The sequence below is a fragment of the Polypterus senegalus genome, chromosome 12, assembly GCF_016835505.1.
Source record: "Polypterus senegalus isolate Bchr_013 chromosome 12, ASM1683550v1, whole genome shotgun sequence".
NCBI lineage: Eukaryota > Metazoa > Chordata > Cladistia > Polypteriformes > Polypteridae > Polypterus > Polypterus senegalus.
The window spans coordinates 49,885,159-49,898,994 of NC_053165.1; the positions used below are offsets into that span (position 1 = coordinate 49,885,159).

The 13,836-nt window shown below is 38.7% G+C and overlaps 1 protein-coding gene across 1 annotated transcript in view; it reads right to left on the reverse strand.

Moving 5' to 3' along the window:
* Positions 1–421: 421 nt before the first annotated feature.
* cand2 (cullin-associated and neddylation-dissociated 2 (putative)) overlaps positions 422–13,836 on the reverse strand; it is a 31,323-nt gene continuing 17,908 nt past the window's right edge. Inside the window, exons 9-15 of the mRNA XM_039771125.1 lie at positions 11,747–11,888; positions 10,093–11,583; positions 6,917–7,012; positions 3,487–3,656; positions 2,635–2,799; positions 1,904–2,011; positions 422–898 (exon numbers count right to left, since the gene is read on the reverse strand). Coding sequence (XP_039627059.1) covers positions 671–898; positions 1,904–2,011; positions 2,635–2,799; positions 3,487–3,656; positions 6,917–7,012; positions 10,093–11,583; positions 11,747–11,888 — 2,400 coding nt within the window. The 3' untranslated portion in view covers positions 422–670. The remainder of the gene's footprint in view (positions 899–1,903; positions 2,012–2,634; positions 2,800–3,486; positions 3,657–6,916; positions 7,013–10,092; positions 11,584–11,746; positions 11,889–13,836) is intronic.

A 13,836-nucleotide genomic window follows, 5' to 3' on the forward strand; every position in this document is an offset into this window, starting at 1 on the left:
CTTTTAGAGCTGGCTTTTTGGTTAAGCTGACGGTTGATGTCTTGTGTGTTCTGTTTATTGCGAGTATTCTTACCAACTCCCTATTTGGATCACAATAAAGTATATGAAAAGCCTGTAGTCGCATAGAACACTTTAATAAACCCTTGTCTTAGTGGATATTCAAGACATGCATTTTTTGTAGCTTTGCATAGGAGTTTCTGTGCATTCTTATTTCTGGGTTTTTTGGGTTTTTTTTTTCTTTGGTAATGTTTAATTTTATTTTTTAAATTAAGACTTGCATGGTGAGAAATAGTGGTATCTCACTTGTATGGTTGCTCCTGCATCATGTGTGGTCAGATTTGTTTATGGATTAAAATATTTAAGAGAGACATTGGTTATGTAAGTATATTTGGCATATCTTACAAAACAGAGGGTAGATGGCTTGAAAATGCAAATATTTTTAATGTTAAATCTTTTGCAGTTCAGCTAAGATAATACAGTGAAAATGTAGCTGATTAAAATTAACACATTTACTACAATTCAGTTTCTTAAACATATAGTCCTCACTGTTAAAAATGTCAAAGTAACTTAGTAAGTTTGCATTTTTTTTTGTTCTATTTACTATAGCAAATTAAATAAAAGAGAAGGCAGTCTTCAATGCAGGTTTTTTTTATGGTGATGGCCAAAGCAGTTAGCTTGCATCCATTATTTCTGCACCTTTTGAAATTACATTGTCTTTCTGCACACTTTCAAAGATAGAAGCCATCTCTGTATTGGTTCTGATCAATGATGTGAACTCTGACATGATGGGGCTTTTTTCCACCTCTGCAATAGTTAGCAACACTGCCACAGCTCTCATAGCAGATCGTCTTAACTCGTCTTGCTTTTCAAACTCTTGTTTCACTGAGCCAGCTTTTACCTGCAATGAAAAATAAATAAGTAGAATTTTGGAAAATTGTGTATACTTTAGAATATACACCAAGTAGTGATGCCCTTCCATAATAAAGTGGACAAGAATATCCAATAATTGTAGCTTTGTGTTCATGGTGCGGTTACCGCATGTTAAACTGGTCTTCAGGGAGGGGCCAGACAAAGCAATGCAAAAGTAATACTTTATATTTGACTGACATTGTTTATATCCAAGGTGACCTGCAGGTTCAGCAATCATTGCAACATTCAGTTTGGAGAGTAAGAGAGTTGAGCTTTTATACAAGAGGGAGTCAAGCTAAACTTAGAATATGGGATTTATTAGAAAATGGAGTGAACCTTAGAAAAACTTTACAGGTTCACCTCCCTTTTTCTTTTTGCCTGTGCTTATGAAGTATGGGTAATTACTGAATCATTACCATTATGCATACAAATAGCCAAAATTAGATTCCTGTGTAAGGTTATTGAGCTTGCTTTCCTTAAAATGACTGGGAGCTAAGCAATATAGGAGTAAAGGGATGCAAATTTAAGAGGCTCCTGTGGAGGTGACCTGGGCATGGAGTGAGGACACAACCCACTGGGAAAAGTTGAAGACAACTGGAGATGACAGCATGACATAACTACCCTGCCATATTACCAGTGCGTCCCTCACTAAGACCAGAAGGTGGAGTGTGGCAGTTGTGAAACAGGTAAAAATAGTTATCAAAAGTCTTTACAAAATATCTGGAAATTTGAAAGAGTTTACAGTGAATTACTATATAAGTATATTGTGGGCTTTTATGTTTTAACTTGTACCTTATGGTCCATATTAGCAGTAGGCAGGGGTTAAAAAACATTGCAGTTCTGCTTATCTCACCACTGACCCTGTGTGACCCTGAACAAGTCTCTTCACCTGCCTGTGTTCCAATTGGATGGGAAAAAAAACCACAATTGTATCTCAAGTGTTTTAAGTCACTTTGGATAAAAGCATCGGTAAATGAATAAATGTATTGCTTACCTTGGTGGTGCAGGTGGCCCTCAGTGGCTCTATTAACCTATCCAGCCTTTGCAGGACAGCACTTGGACACAGGGTAGCCAAACGAGCTAACATGATAAACGTGAGCATCTTGAAAGAGAGGAGATATAAAATATATGTACATTTTTATTAAACATCTGCATATCATGGTGTAAAATTGTATAAATAAAACTTAAGATGCCATCACTACATGATGTTGTAAATGTGAATATTGGTTCCCTTATATAAGCTACACACGCACAAGTTTCAAAATGCAAAATGTCACATTTACCAAATGAGTGGGTTTGTTTGAACTAAACATTTGTGAGTTTTCTGTGAGTGCCACTTGTGCAAAACACCGTTTGAACTCCTGGAAAATCATCCATCTTTTAACAAAGTACTGACCAAATATTTCATATGGCAAAATCCATTCTAAATTTTTTTTCTTTCCCTAATTCAAATGAGAATAATGTAAACTTTTAATGCACACTTGATTTAATATTGTTTGCTGTGAAAAATAATGGAAGTACTGTAATCCAAAATGACCATTTTCTTTAATATAAGATACAACTGATAGTTCGACCCAGGTCTGCAATTTTCTTTGGAAATTACATTGGTGGGAGGCTAACCACTTGAACAAATGCAAAACCGTATTAACCCTGGGCCACAGGATTCTTCAGAAGCTTGTAACTTGTAGACAGTAAAAATAAAAGTCAAGAGGTAATGGTCATTACCCTGATATCATAGTGGTCTTTCAGTCCATCTTCCAGGTGGTTAAGATACTCAAAAATGTCAAGTCGATCCAGACAGCTGTCTAATAAGGTATACATGCACTCAAAAGCAGCCTTCCTGACATCCAGTCCATCATCTACGGTGTGTTTGAAGGGGCCCATCTCCACCTACGTAAAAAACAAACACCACATTATGAATTAACAAGCTCCTGACCATCAGATATTTAGACATCTTATTAGCCACAGTTACTTAAGCTTAGGCCAACAGAGATTCATGTTGCAATTTAGCTGGGAAACGTAATGTTCTGTTCTTTCTAAATCTACTTTGTTTTTTTTTTGTCAACTGGTCATTGCATGAACTCCTCCGTTTTTTATTTTGGTCACCTTAATACTTAATGTTGCCAGGATGTGCCTTTACATGTGCACATGCACACGTGATGTGATCCTGAGCCGAGTGCTCTGCTATCATCAGAACCTTGTTAAAGAGAAGCTCTTCAGCAAGAGAACATTTACTGTAGCAACTTCTCAAGTTTTTTTTAGTTGGCGTTTTTGAACTTTAAGCCTGACTTTGCTCTGTTATTTTAAATGTCAGTCTTTGTGATCCGTGTGTTCATCGACGGGCTCACTAATCTGATGCCTCGCTCAAATGTACATGTAAAATATAATAACCTTTTGTCCTTCTTTTAAAATATTATGGCCCTTCTATTTTTTTTATTCAATTTAATTATATTGAAGTATGTAATAGAAAGAAGTAAATATAAAGAGAATCCAGTCCTGGGCAAAGCTGAAATATTCCAATTCCAAGCTACTAGTTTTTCAACATATAACAATATTGTCCGTTTCCATGTCACATACCTCTCGTATAAGCTCCTTCCGTATTTTGGTTTCATTGTATAAGTGGGGCAGGACTTTGTCCAGGAGATCACGGATTAAAGAAGGCTTGTTATGAGCCGCTGAGTTAAACATCACCAAAGCCACTCTTCGTACATTCAGATCAGAATCTTGAAGAGTCTTCAGGAAGTCCCCTGGTAAAAAATGATTAATCATGCAACAGCAGCCAAGACATAATGTATGTTTACAATTATGGTTGACTGAAGACCGTAACATAATTAAGTATGGTGCCTCATTGGGCATAATTCATGCCAGCACCCCCATACTCCATGAACCAGCATTAGAATAAGTGGTCTTTCAAAATGAATGCATTTTGATATTGTAAGGTCTCATAAACTCTTACTAAGGTCACACAATTGGCTTGTGATACACCAAGCTCTGTCTGAACAATTATCAATCCTACGGATAAGGATGAAAAAGATCAGTTGGGTGGATACATTATCTAATGAAAAAGTGCTGGAAAGGACTGGCGAAGAAAAGGAGCATTCTTGAAATAGTGAGGAAAAGATGACGACAACAAAACTGGATGGGACATGTGCTATAAGAGGCAATGGATTGTTGAAAACAGTGCTGGAGGAGGAAGGCCAAGCAAGACATACGTAGTTATCCGCAAAATGATAAATTATACCAAGAAATGAAAAAAGAACTGGACAGAGTAAAATGGAGAAACTGATGATTAAAAGACCTGCATTATGGCAGATAACCAAAAAGGAAGAACTATTGAAAGACTCAGAGTACAGTAGGACCACCTTCTGTGCTGCATTCGAAAAACATTTTTCATTTGAACCTTTTGGATTAGCAAGGTTAACTTCACGTTAAGGTTAGGGCTGATGAGACTTTAGTATCTGTATACGATAATTCTTTGGAAGAACAATATTTCTTAACTGAATAAGAATCATTCATGAAATTAGAAGTGTAACTTCATAAAGATGATATACTTCATTTCTCTACCATCCTGTATGGGGGATGCTTTAGCCTTTTCAACTGACAGCTTTCAGGTAAATGACCGGGGACCTGAAAGACACATCAAGATAGCCAGGAGTGAAGTGTATTCTGGGAAAGCTGAGAGACAAAGCAGGACTTTAAAATGTTTTGTATATCCAGTCAGTTTGCAGTTTAGTGCAGCTTTTGATTCCCATGGGCTTGTGTGATAACTTTTCTGTGTTTTGAGAAACTGTAAAACTGTTAGCCACTTTACTAGCAGACAGTACGTTCACTTAATTTGGGCAGAAAAGGAGAAGAGAGTGGGTGCCTTTTATTAGTACTTTTCTCTCTATTATATAAAAAAAAAATCTTGGGAGGGAGACTAGGGAGATGAGACGAGATGTTCTGAGAAGACAATCTGACGTCACGCGAGACAAGGCGGTGAGACAACATTTAAAACAAGTTCACGAACATCTAACCTAGCAGTTGTTGGAATGCTTTTGGCAGACATACTTCATGTGCTCCAAGCTCTTAAAATAATGACAAGCGACAAGCAGAACACACAGCTTGCCAGCAGATGATCCGACCTCTTCTCCTTAGCGTGCGTTCAGCCCTAACCCCCCTTCACAACGTGAGTGGCAGAGACGCTAAGTGGCAAAAGGACAGCTACTGTACAGGCTTTTAAGTGATTGACGCGCAGTGCGACAAGCAGAACAGAAAGACAGCAGCTAAATGTACGCCATCTCTTTAGCGTGCGTTCAGCCGTCTCCCCTTCACAACCCGAGCAGCCTCATATGTCCTGCGAGAAAGAGATTTAACCACGCCAGGGCCAGAAATAAAAGACAAGCCTGTTTTTACAAAAGTTTTAAAGTAAAAGTGAAAATAATGCATATGTAACAATTCTCATGAAAATAACAATCTCTTTAAATTGTATATCCGGTAAACCAAACCCGGGGGGGTGGGTGAGCGAAGTGAGCAGGGGGCGGAGCAAGACATTTGCCTTTTCACTTTTGAATTAAGGATTAATAACTAAGGCCACCTGGGAACTGTCATCTGGGACTGAGTGAAGCCTGCATAAACCCACCATGACTGTATACTTCTTTGTATTGCTTATATTTACTGCCATTGATTGTTATGCAAATAAATACAGTATAATTTTTAAGTAAAAACATAAACTCAATGTCTCTGTTCAATTATTGATTACTTGAGTCTAGCTGCAGTCCCCTAAAGCAGTGGTCTCCAACTCTGGTCCTGGAGGGCTGCAGATTTTCATTCTAACCCTTTTCTTTATTGGTGACCATATTTTGCTGCTAACTAACTCATTTTCCTTTGATTTTAATTGTTTTTTTTTTTTTAAAGATTTGTTCCCATGGATTTTTTCATCATTCCTCTCAATTGCTTCATTTCGTTCCTTAAATGGCACCCAAACAGAAATGAAATGTGAAGTGCGTGAGCCAACTAAAAAACAACTAAGTCAAGGCCTCAAACTCCAACTAATTTCACTCCAACCAGTTGCTTAATTAGGCACAGAGTCTTGTTGTTAATTAAACCCGTTCTTTAATTCCATGGCTTGTTGGTGCTCTCATTGTGCAACAGCAGACATTTCTGAATTGTGTATTTTATTTTTTCTAAGAGCTCTGTTACAATGTTTGGGGACCTGAGCAGATCAACATTCGGTTCTTTTCTATTATCGTGATGCAAATCGTATTGTCGTGATGCACCCAAAGGGGACATTAACATTAGGGACCTATAGGTAAATATGGTCCACCCCCACTAAGTTTAAGGTTAGTATTTGTGGTTGGGGTAGGCCAGTCTAATAATTTAAGACAGTGGGGGCAGCGGCCCCACCAATTTGCGTCACAATAATAGAAAAGTACCCAACATTCCTTTCCTCATTTTCAGATATTGTATGATGGTCACAGTTTGCTCGTCATGTTTTGGCTCATTTTGTATCTCATTATTGTTTGGAAGCTAATTAAGGTAAAATAATCAATTCAGGGGGCTGGGTCTTCAAGATCAAGTCAATTGAAATGAATTCAACAGAACTTAATTCTAATTAAGAAAAGAGTTTGAATGAAAATCTGCAGCCATCGTGGCAACTCCAAGGCTGGAGTTGGGGACCCCTGCCCTAAAGGGTATGAAGGACACTTTGTGTAATACTCTAATGGTGGTAAACTGAGCTGAAGTTAAGAAAAGACAGTCCCAGTCAGCAAGCAGCCTGCCATTAGAGCTCCCTTGGGCTGAATATGCAGGTTACAATAAGGACAGAGGGACAGGCCAAAGGTTACAGATAACAATTACATGGCTGGTTTTGAGATTTCTTCTTATGCTCCATTAAGAAAAGAACCTAAGAGGTTAGCTGGTACCTTTCAGATTAGGTGCATGTCATATAACATGATAAAACACATCCTCATTTTTGTATCACATTAACAATATAGGAGTGAATACCAGATATTAAAACCATACATACCAATGCAGTCCTTCAGAAGAGCATCTATTGACTGAGGCTGGTCCACAATGGTAAACTTTACTGCAATAACTACAGTGCTGCGAGCATAAGGTGACCCTGAAACGGATACAATAAATTCAGTTGAAGGCACTGGAGGTCTTCCACAGAATTCATATTATCTAAATCCATTCAAAAATAATCGAGCCTACTTAATCCAATTCAGGGTGATGGTTGTCGGCAATAATGGGTACAAGGAAGGAAATCAACTTTAGAAAGGACATCAAGCCATCACAGGCCACACTCACTCTTATGAGGCCAATTCAGAGTCACTAATTAACCTAACTGTCCAGTCACTGGGATGTGGGAAGAAAACTGGACAGTACACAGAGTCTCCAGACAGCAGACAATGCCTGAGCGATGTTCAGATATCTTCTCCATAGTTCATGTATTCTAACCTTTCTAAACTTTCACTAGTTTTCATCCTAATATATTAGAGATTGGGTTACTGGAAGACTGCAGATTGACCTGGAATGAGCATGGGTTAAAGTATCCATGAATGCCACCTTCTATATTATGGTGTCCTATTCTGCCAGATGGGCTCTGACTCAAACAGCTCTAATTTAAAATGGGTGAATAATTTTACCATTTCCTATATTCACGAAGATCTTTAGAGGTTTAAAATAAAATAAAACATAATGTGTGTGGCATGGTAACAACAACATTTGTCTATTTGCGCTTTATTAATGTACTACAGGGTTACAAGCCAAAAATTCTAAATGAATATAACATTTACGGCAAGAGGGTATGTATCTGAAACCTGGAAAAACAATTATGGCATTAAAGCCTCCCTTCATCTGCCATGTGGAGAAGTTTTGTTAATCAAAGTGTCAGACACACAGGCTTAGGGGGTGTCTCACGGGTGCAAGGTCGATATTACAGAGAAGAAGCTGACTATAACACTGATTCCAATCCAGTTCTCATTTGCTTTAGAATGGAGGAGAACTATCTGGAGGACCAATGATATCACTTCTACCCAGGATGACAATTGCTTTGCCCCTTCCACTTCCGCCTCAACTTAAACCACCTGACCCAGGAAGTCCCAGTCATTGTGTACCAAACCCTTGATGGTTTGGCACAGAAATCGTTGGACAGCTTAAACTTAACCTTATGATTGATGTACCCTTTCATTTTTTTTTATTTATTTTTCTTATAGCTACCAAAAACTGGACATTAAATAGTGTGACTTGTTAGTATCCCAACTTTTCATTTAGATTTAGATTCCTTTAGATTCCATACTGAAATACGATAAAATCTGAACGTTTGACGACGTGTGAATACTTTTTACAAATATCTCACAACTTCTTTGAATGTATGTAACCAAAAAGAGAAAATTAATTATTTGATTTTATGATTTGTGAACCTAATTATGTTTAATTTAGCTGAAGCAAGGACGGTTCTTTCAGGCAGGGACCTCAAGTGATTGTAACAGATGCACATATCTGCACATATCTACACTGGTCACAGATAATGAAAGAATGTGCTAAATTGGGGTCTTGGAGGGCCTAATCTGTGCATAGCATATGCAAATAGCTCAGTTATCCATACCTGGAATTGATCACAAATAGCTCACTGAACATGTCAAAAGCGTGGGTATTTAGGACGTCTCAAGAAGCCTTGAGCTAGAACCCCATCGGCACTGATGTGTTGCCGACTGTGTGCCAAGAACCATGCAGTCATCAACGACTCCCAATGAAGGAATGAACTACAAATACACTGTTCCAATGGCTGCATTTGAGTCTATAAATGATTATACTACAATGTACACTCACCGGCCATTCATTACGTACAGTATTTCAACTGCTTGTTAACACAAATATTAAATCAGCCAATCACATGGCAGCAACTCAATGCATTTTGGCATGTAGACATTGCCATGACAACCTGCTCAAGTTCAAACCGAGCGTCAGAACCAAAAGAAAGGTGACTTTGAACATGGCAAGGCTGTTGGTGTCATGAGTATTTCACAAACTGCTGATCTACCTGGATTTTCATGGACAACCACCTCTAGCGTTTGATGGTTTGAAAAAGTGAGCAGCACTTCTCTGGGTGAAAATGCCTTGTTGATGCCAGAGGTCAGAGGAGAATGACCAGACTGGTTCAAGCTGATAGAAAGGCAACAGTACCTCAAATAACCACTCGTTACAACTGAGGTATGCAGAAGAGTATCTCTGAACGCACAACACATTGAACTATGAAGCAGATGGGCCACAGCAGCAGGAGACCATGTCGGGTGCCACTCCTGGTAGCTAAAAACAGGCAACTGAGGCTACAATTCACACAGGCTCACAAAAAGTAGACAACAGAACACTGGAAAAATGTTTCCTGGTCTGATGAGTCTCGATTTCTATTGAGATATTCGGATGGTAGGGTCTGAATTTGGTGTCAACAACATGAAAGCATGGATCCATCCTGCCTTGTAAGAACGGTTCAGGCCAGTGGTGTTCGTGTGATGGTGTGGGGGATATTTTCTTGGCACACTTTGGGCCTCTTAGTGCCAACTGAGCATTGTTTAAATGCCGCAGCCTACCTGACTCTTGTTGCTGACCATTTCTATCCCTTTATGACTGCGGCATACCCATCTTCTGATGGCTACTTCCAGCAGGATAACGTGCCATGTAACAAAGCTCAAATCATCTCAAACTAGTTTCCTGAACGTGACAATGAGTCCACTGTACTAAAATGGCCTCCACAGTCACCAGATCTCAAACCTAGAGCACCTTTGGGATGTGGTGGAATAGGTCCTTATTAGGAGCAAAATCTGCATTTTAAAGAAGGTTATTTTAACTGTATACATCCTTTCTTTTGTACCACATTTCTCTTAATATTTCCACCATGGTTACTGCATGGGTATATATACAGGTTTAAACTATGAGCGACATTTCTAAAAAGAAAACACCTCCAGGAAGTACTGTATGTGCCCCATACTGGACAGAAAGTGTCAAGCATAAAACTGAGGTGTGATTCATGCCATTGTGCTTATTCTGAAATATTTCAGTTTGTTTTTCAACTCCAGAACATCAAGCCTTTTGGGTAAACACAAACACAATTTAGTGTGCATACAGTACTTGATTTTTGGATTACTATCAGCCCAATAGGAATACAAATCTCATCGCTAAAAGACCTTGTAATACTGATACCTGATGACAGATGCTTCTTCAGTCTAGGCAGTAACTGAGAAGGATTTACATGGGTCAGTTTTCCCAAACATTCAGCAACTACGTTTCGTGTTCCTTCTTCTGCACTCTCACAGTGTTTGAACAGCAAGGTCCATATGTTCTCCACATGTGGCATTAGACTGTCTGCAGAAGATGAGCTGATGACCTCTTTTAAAGAGTGAAGTAACAGATACTGCTTTTTGGGCTGGTTTCCTATTTCCTTTAGCATGAATGGAAGGTACTCATTCAAATTTCCAACACAAATGTTGCCTAAAGCATAAGATGCTGCTGATTTTACATCTTCATCTATAGAAGAAAATGCTTCAAGAAGGACAGTTTTCAGCTCCTTGTGACCACCAAGATTCAAGCCTCGACCTATTTCCGCAAGACAGAGAAAAGCCAGAGTTTTTACTGCATCTGATGACTTAGGGTTTTTCACTTCCTGAATAAACCGACTGACAATATTAGAGGCTTCCTTTGGACACGAAGCAGACAGGACGGCTACACATTTAGCTACAGAGTAGTAAGCCTGCCTGTGCATAACAGTCAGGCTTCCAGACTGCACTGGCCCAGTTAGGTTTTGTAAAAGCTCACTAAAGCCCATACTACCTGCTTGTGCAACAACCAACACTTGAAAAAAGTCCAAGATAGCATTTAAGGCTCCTCCTTGCAGTAATGGAGAATGTACCAAGTGGAATATCTCGGGTAAAATTGAACCACTTATCTTAGAAAAGGAAGAAGGATAGGCCCTAGCTAAACAGGTAAGAAGCGAGACAGCCATTTGTGAAATGTGCATATCACTTTCATCAATCAAAGGCAGAAGTTCACTTAAAATTGACTCAATCATATTAGGTTTTAGGCAGCTACCATAGTTTTTGATTATGGTGTCCAATGCCATTAAAGTGTTCATTTTTAAAGCACGGTTATTTTTTCTCAAAAATGAAGACAGAATAGGAACTCCTTCAGGCAAAACTGTCTTGAGGTCGATTTTTAGAGGAGAACCCGCAATCAGTATTAGAGCTTTTACAGCTGTAAGTCTTGTTATTTCATTTTTGAGGCGATCAATAAATATCTGTAGAGTAGGAGTCAAATCGCCACCAAGATGATCCCCCAGGTTGCAGACTATCTGGCCCATACACGAGATGGCACGTTCCTTAACTTCCTGGTCTATGTCAGCGGCTTTTAGTCTCTTTAAGGTACTTGAAAAAATGTCTTTCACAAACGGCTTTGCATCAAACATGGACTTTTCTATGGGACGAATAACCTTGACAATCTGCTGGGTAACCAGGAGCGCCTCAGAGGTGATCTTATAGAAGGGATCTTCAATGCAGGTCACCACAGGATACAAGATGGCCTTAATATGTGGGTGGAAATCCTCAGGACGGTGACTACAGAGCATTACATTTAGAAAGGCCAAAGTGTCAATCTTCATGTTAGAGGAACTTGACTTGTCAGATAAAGAATACACTATGCCTGCAAAATAAATAAATCAATCAATCAGTCAACTTGTTTACATAGCTATGTGAAGGCCGACGTACCTAATGTGCAGTTTTTAAAACTTCTAGAACAGGCATCTTTTAAATTTATGACACAGAGAGAAGCCAAAGGGGATTCACACAGTTTAATTTCTAATTACCTGGTATTAATGCTGGTATGTGATCAGAGAGTGCTCCTGGCAGAACGCTGGCAAGCTCCGTAAGTAAACTAAAGCAGCCTTGTCTTGACTTCACACTCTTCTCCTTTAACTGTTTGTGTAAAGCTTTCACCACTTTTGGAACCTGTTAAAAAGAATTTAAAAGCAATGACATCATTTTCTCACAAGTAAAATAGTTTTTATGTATACATTCTTTTTAAATACTCTAAAGCTGGTGCCATTTAGGTCACTACTTAAGAGTAATACTGTGAAGCATAGTTTAGACATTCAGGAACAGAATATAATGGCCGACATACAGCATGCTCACTTGTTCAAATCACATTCTACATATTATTTTTCCTATAAATACATCTGTACTTATAACACATCCATAATTTAAAAAGAATAGATTAGAATTCAGATGTTGGACCTCTGCCATTTGTTAGTAAGATTTCTTGAATGCCAACACTGCATACTCCCACAGGCCAGAAGGTGTTAAACTTGTTCTTGAAAAAGCAAAACATTAGAACAGAACACTCTAGACGAGAGCAGGCCATTCAGCCTAACAAAGCTCGCCAGTCCTGTCTACTTATTTCTTCTAAAAAAAACATCAAGTCGAGTTTTAAAAGTCCCTAACGCCTTACTGTCTACCACACTACTTGGTAGCTTATTTTAAGTGTCTATCTTTCTTTGTGTAAGAAAAAACTTCCTAATGTTTGTGCGAAGTTTACTCTTAACAAGTTTCCAACTGTGTCCCCGTGTTCTTGATGAACTCATTTTAAAATAACAGTCTCGATCCACTGGACTAATTCCTTTCATAATTTTAAACACTTCAATCATGTCACATCTTAATCTTCTTTTGCTTAAACTGTAAAGGCTCAAATCTTAGAATCTTTCCTCATAATTCATCCCCTGTAGACCTGGAGTCAGCCTCGTCGTTCTTCTCTGGACCTTTTCTAGCGCTGCTATGTCCTTTTTGTAGCCTGGAGACTAAAACTGCACACAATACTCAAGATGAGGCCTCACCAGTGCATTATAAAGGTTGAGTCGAACCTCTTTGGACTTGGACTCCACACACCAAGCCGCTATATAACTTAACATTCTGTTTGCCTTCTTAATGGCGTCTGAACACTGTCGGGAAGTCAATAGCTTAGAGTCCACTATGACTTCTAAATCCTTCTCATAAGGTGTACTGTATTCTCAATTTTCCAATCGCCCATTGTGTATTCATAGCAAAGTGGGTAAAACTCAATGCAGACAACATGTACTCCTGTCAACCAAGAGGTGGCAGGCTAATACTTGAAAGTTCTGTGTCAGCTATATTTAAAAAGGAACATTGTTTCTTAACCAAAGTGCTCCCTTAACACTCAACGCTTGTTGGAACTGTCCTGCCCTGTCAATAGCCATCATAATTACTACTTCAGTCATCTTCTCCTAAAAGTACATCACTACATACACTCTATTCAGCCTGTAAACCAAAACGTCTATACGTTTACCTTGTAGCAGCTTCCAAATCAAGCAATGCTATTTGGATGTCAAAATCCAAACAGGGGCAACTCTGATGTTGCTAACAGGAATTATAAGCTAAGAAGCTGTAGGCTCACACCAAAAAGAGACAACAGCTGCTCCAGAAATGATGCAATGTGGCTTTAAACATCCAACAATTCATTTGAATGAAAATTGTTAAGAGATATTTACCAGTATTTCAATAAGCAACCTATAAAAACATAGTTATGCCTAGGTGCTTACAAATCAAGATAAATGAAACAATAAACACCAACACAAATGCTGTTTAAAACTCTATATAAAATACAATATTAAATTTTAACAGCATAAAACAGAAAACAATATCACATATAGAGTTTTAAGAGGACATTGAAACTTGAAAGTGTTTTAAATTCTTGTTAAAAACAATCACTGCTGCAGAACTCCGGGCAGACTGCGGCTGCGAGTTCCATTGGCGAGGCCAAAAGGCTAATAATGTCTACATAGCTGAATATACACAGAATGCATGGTTGGATGTCAGGAATTATACTAGTTTATGTCAATGGAAGATGTATTCTAGACAGGTCTGCTATATGGCCAGGTTTCTA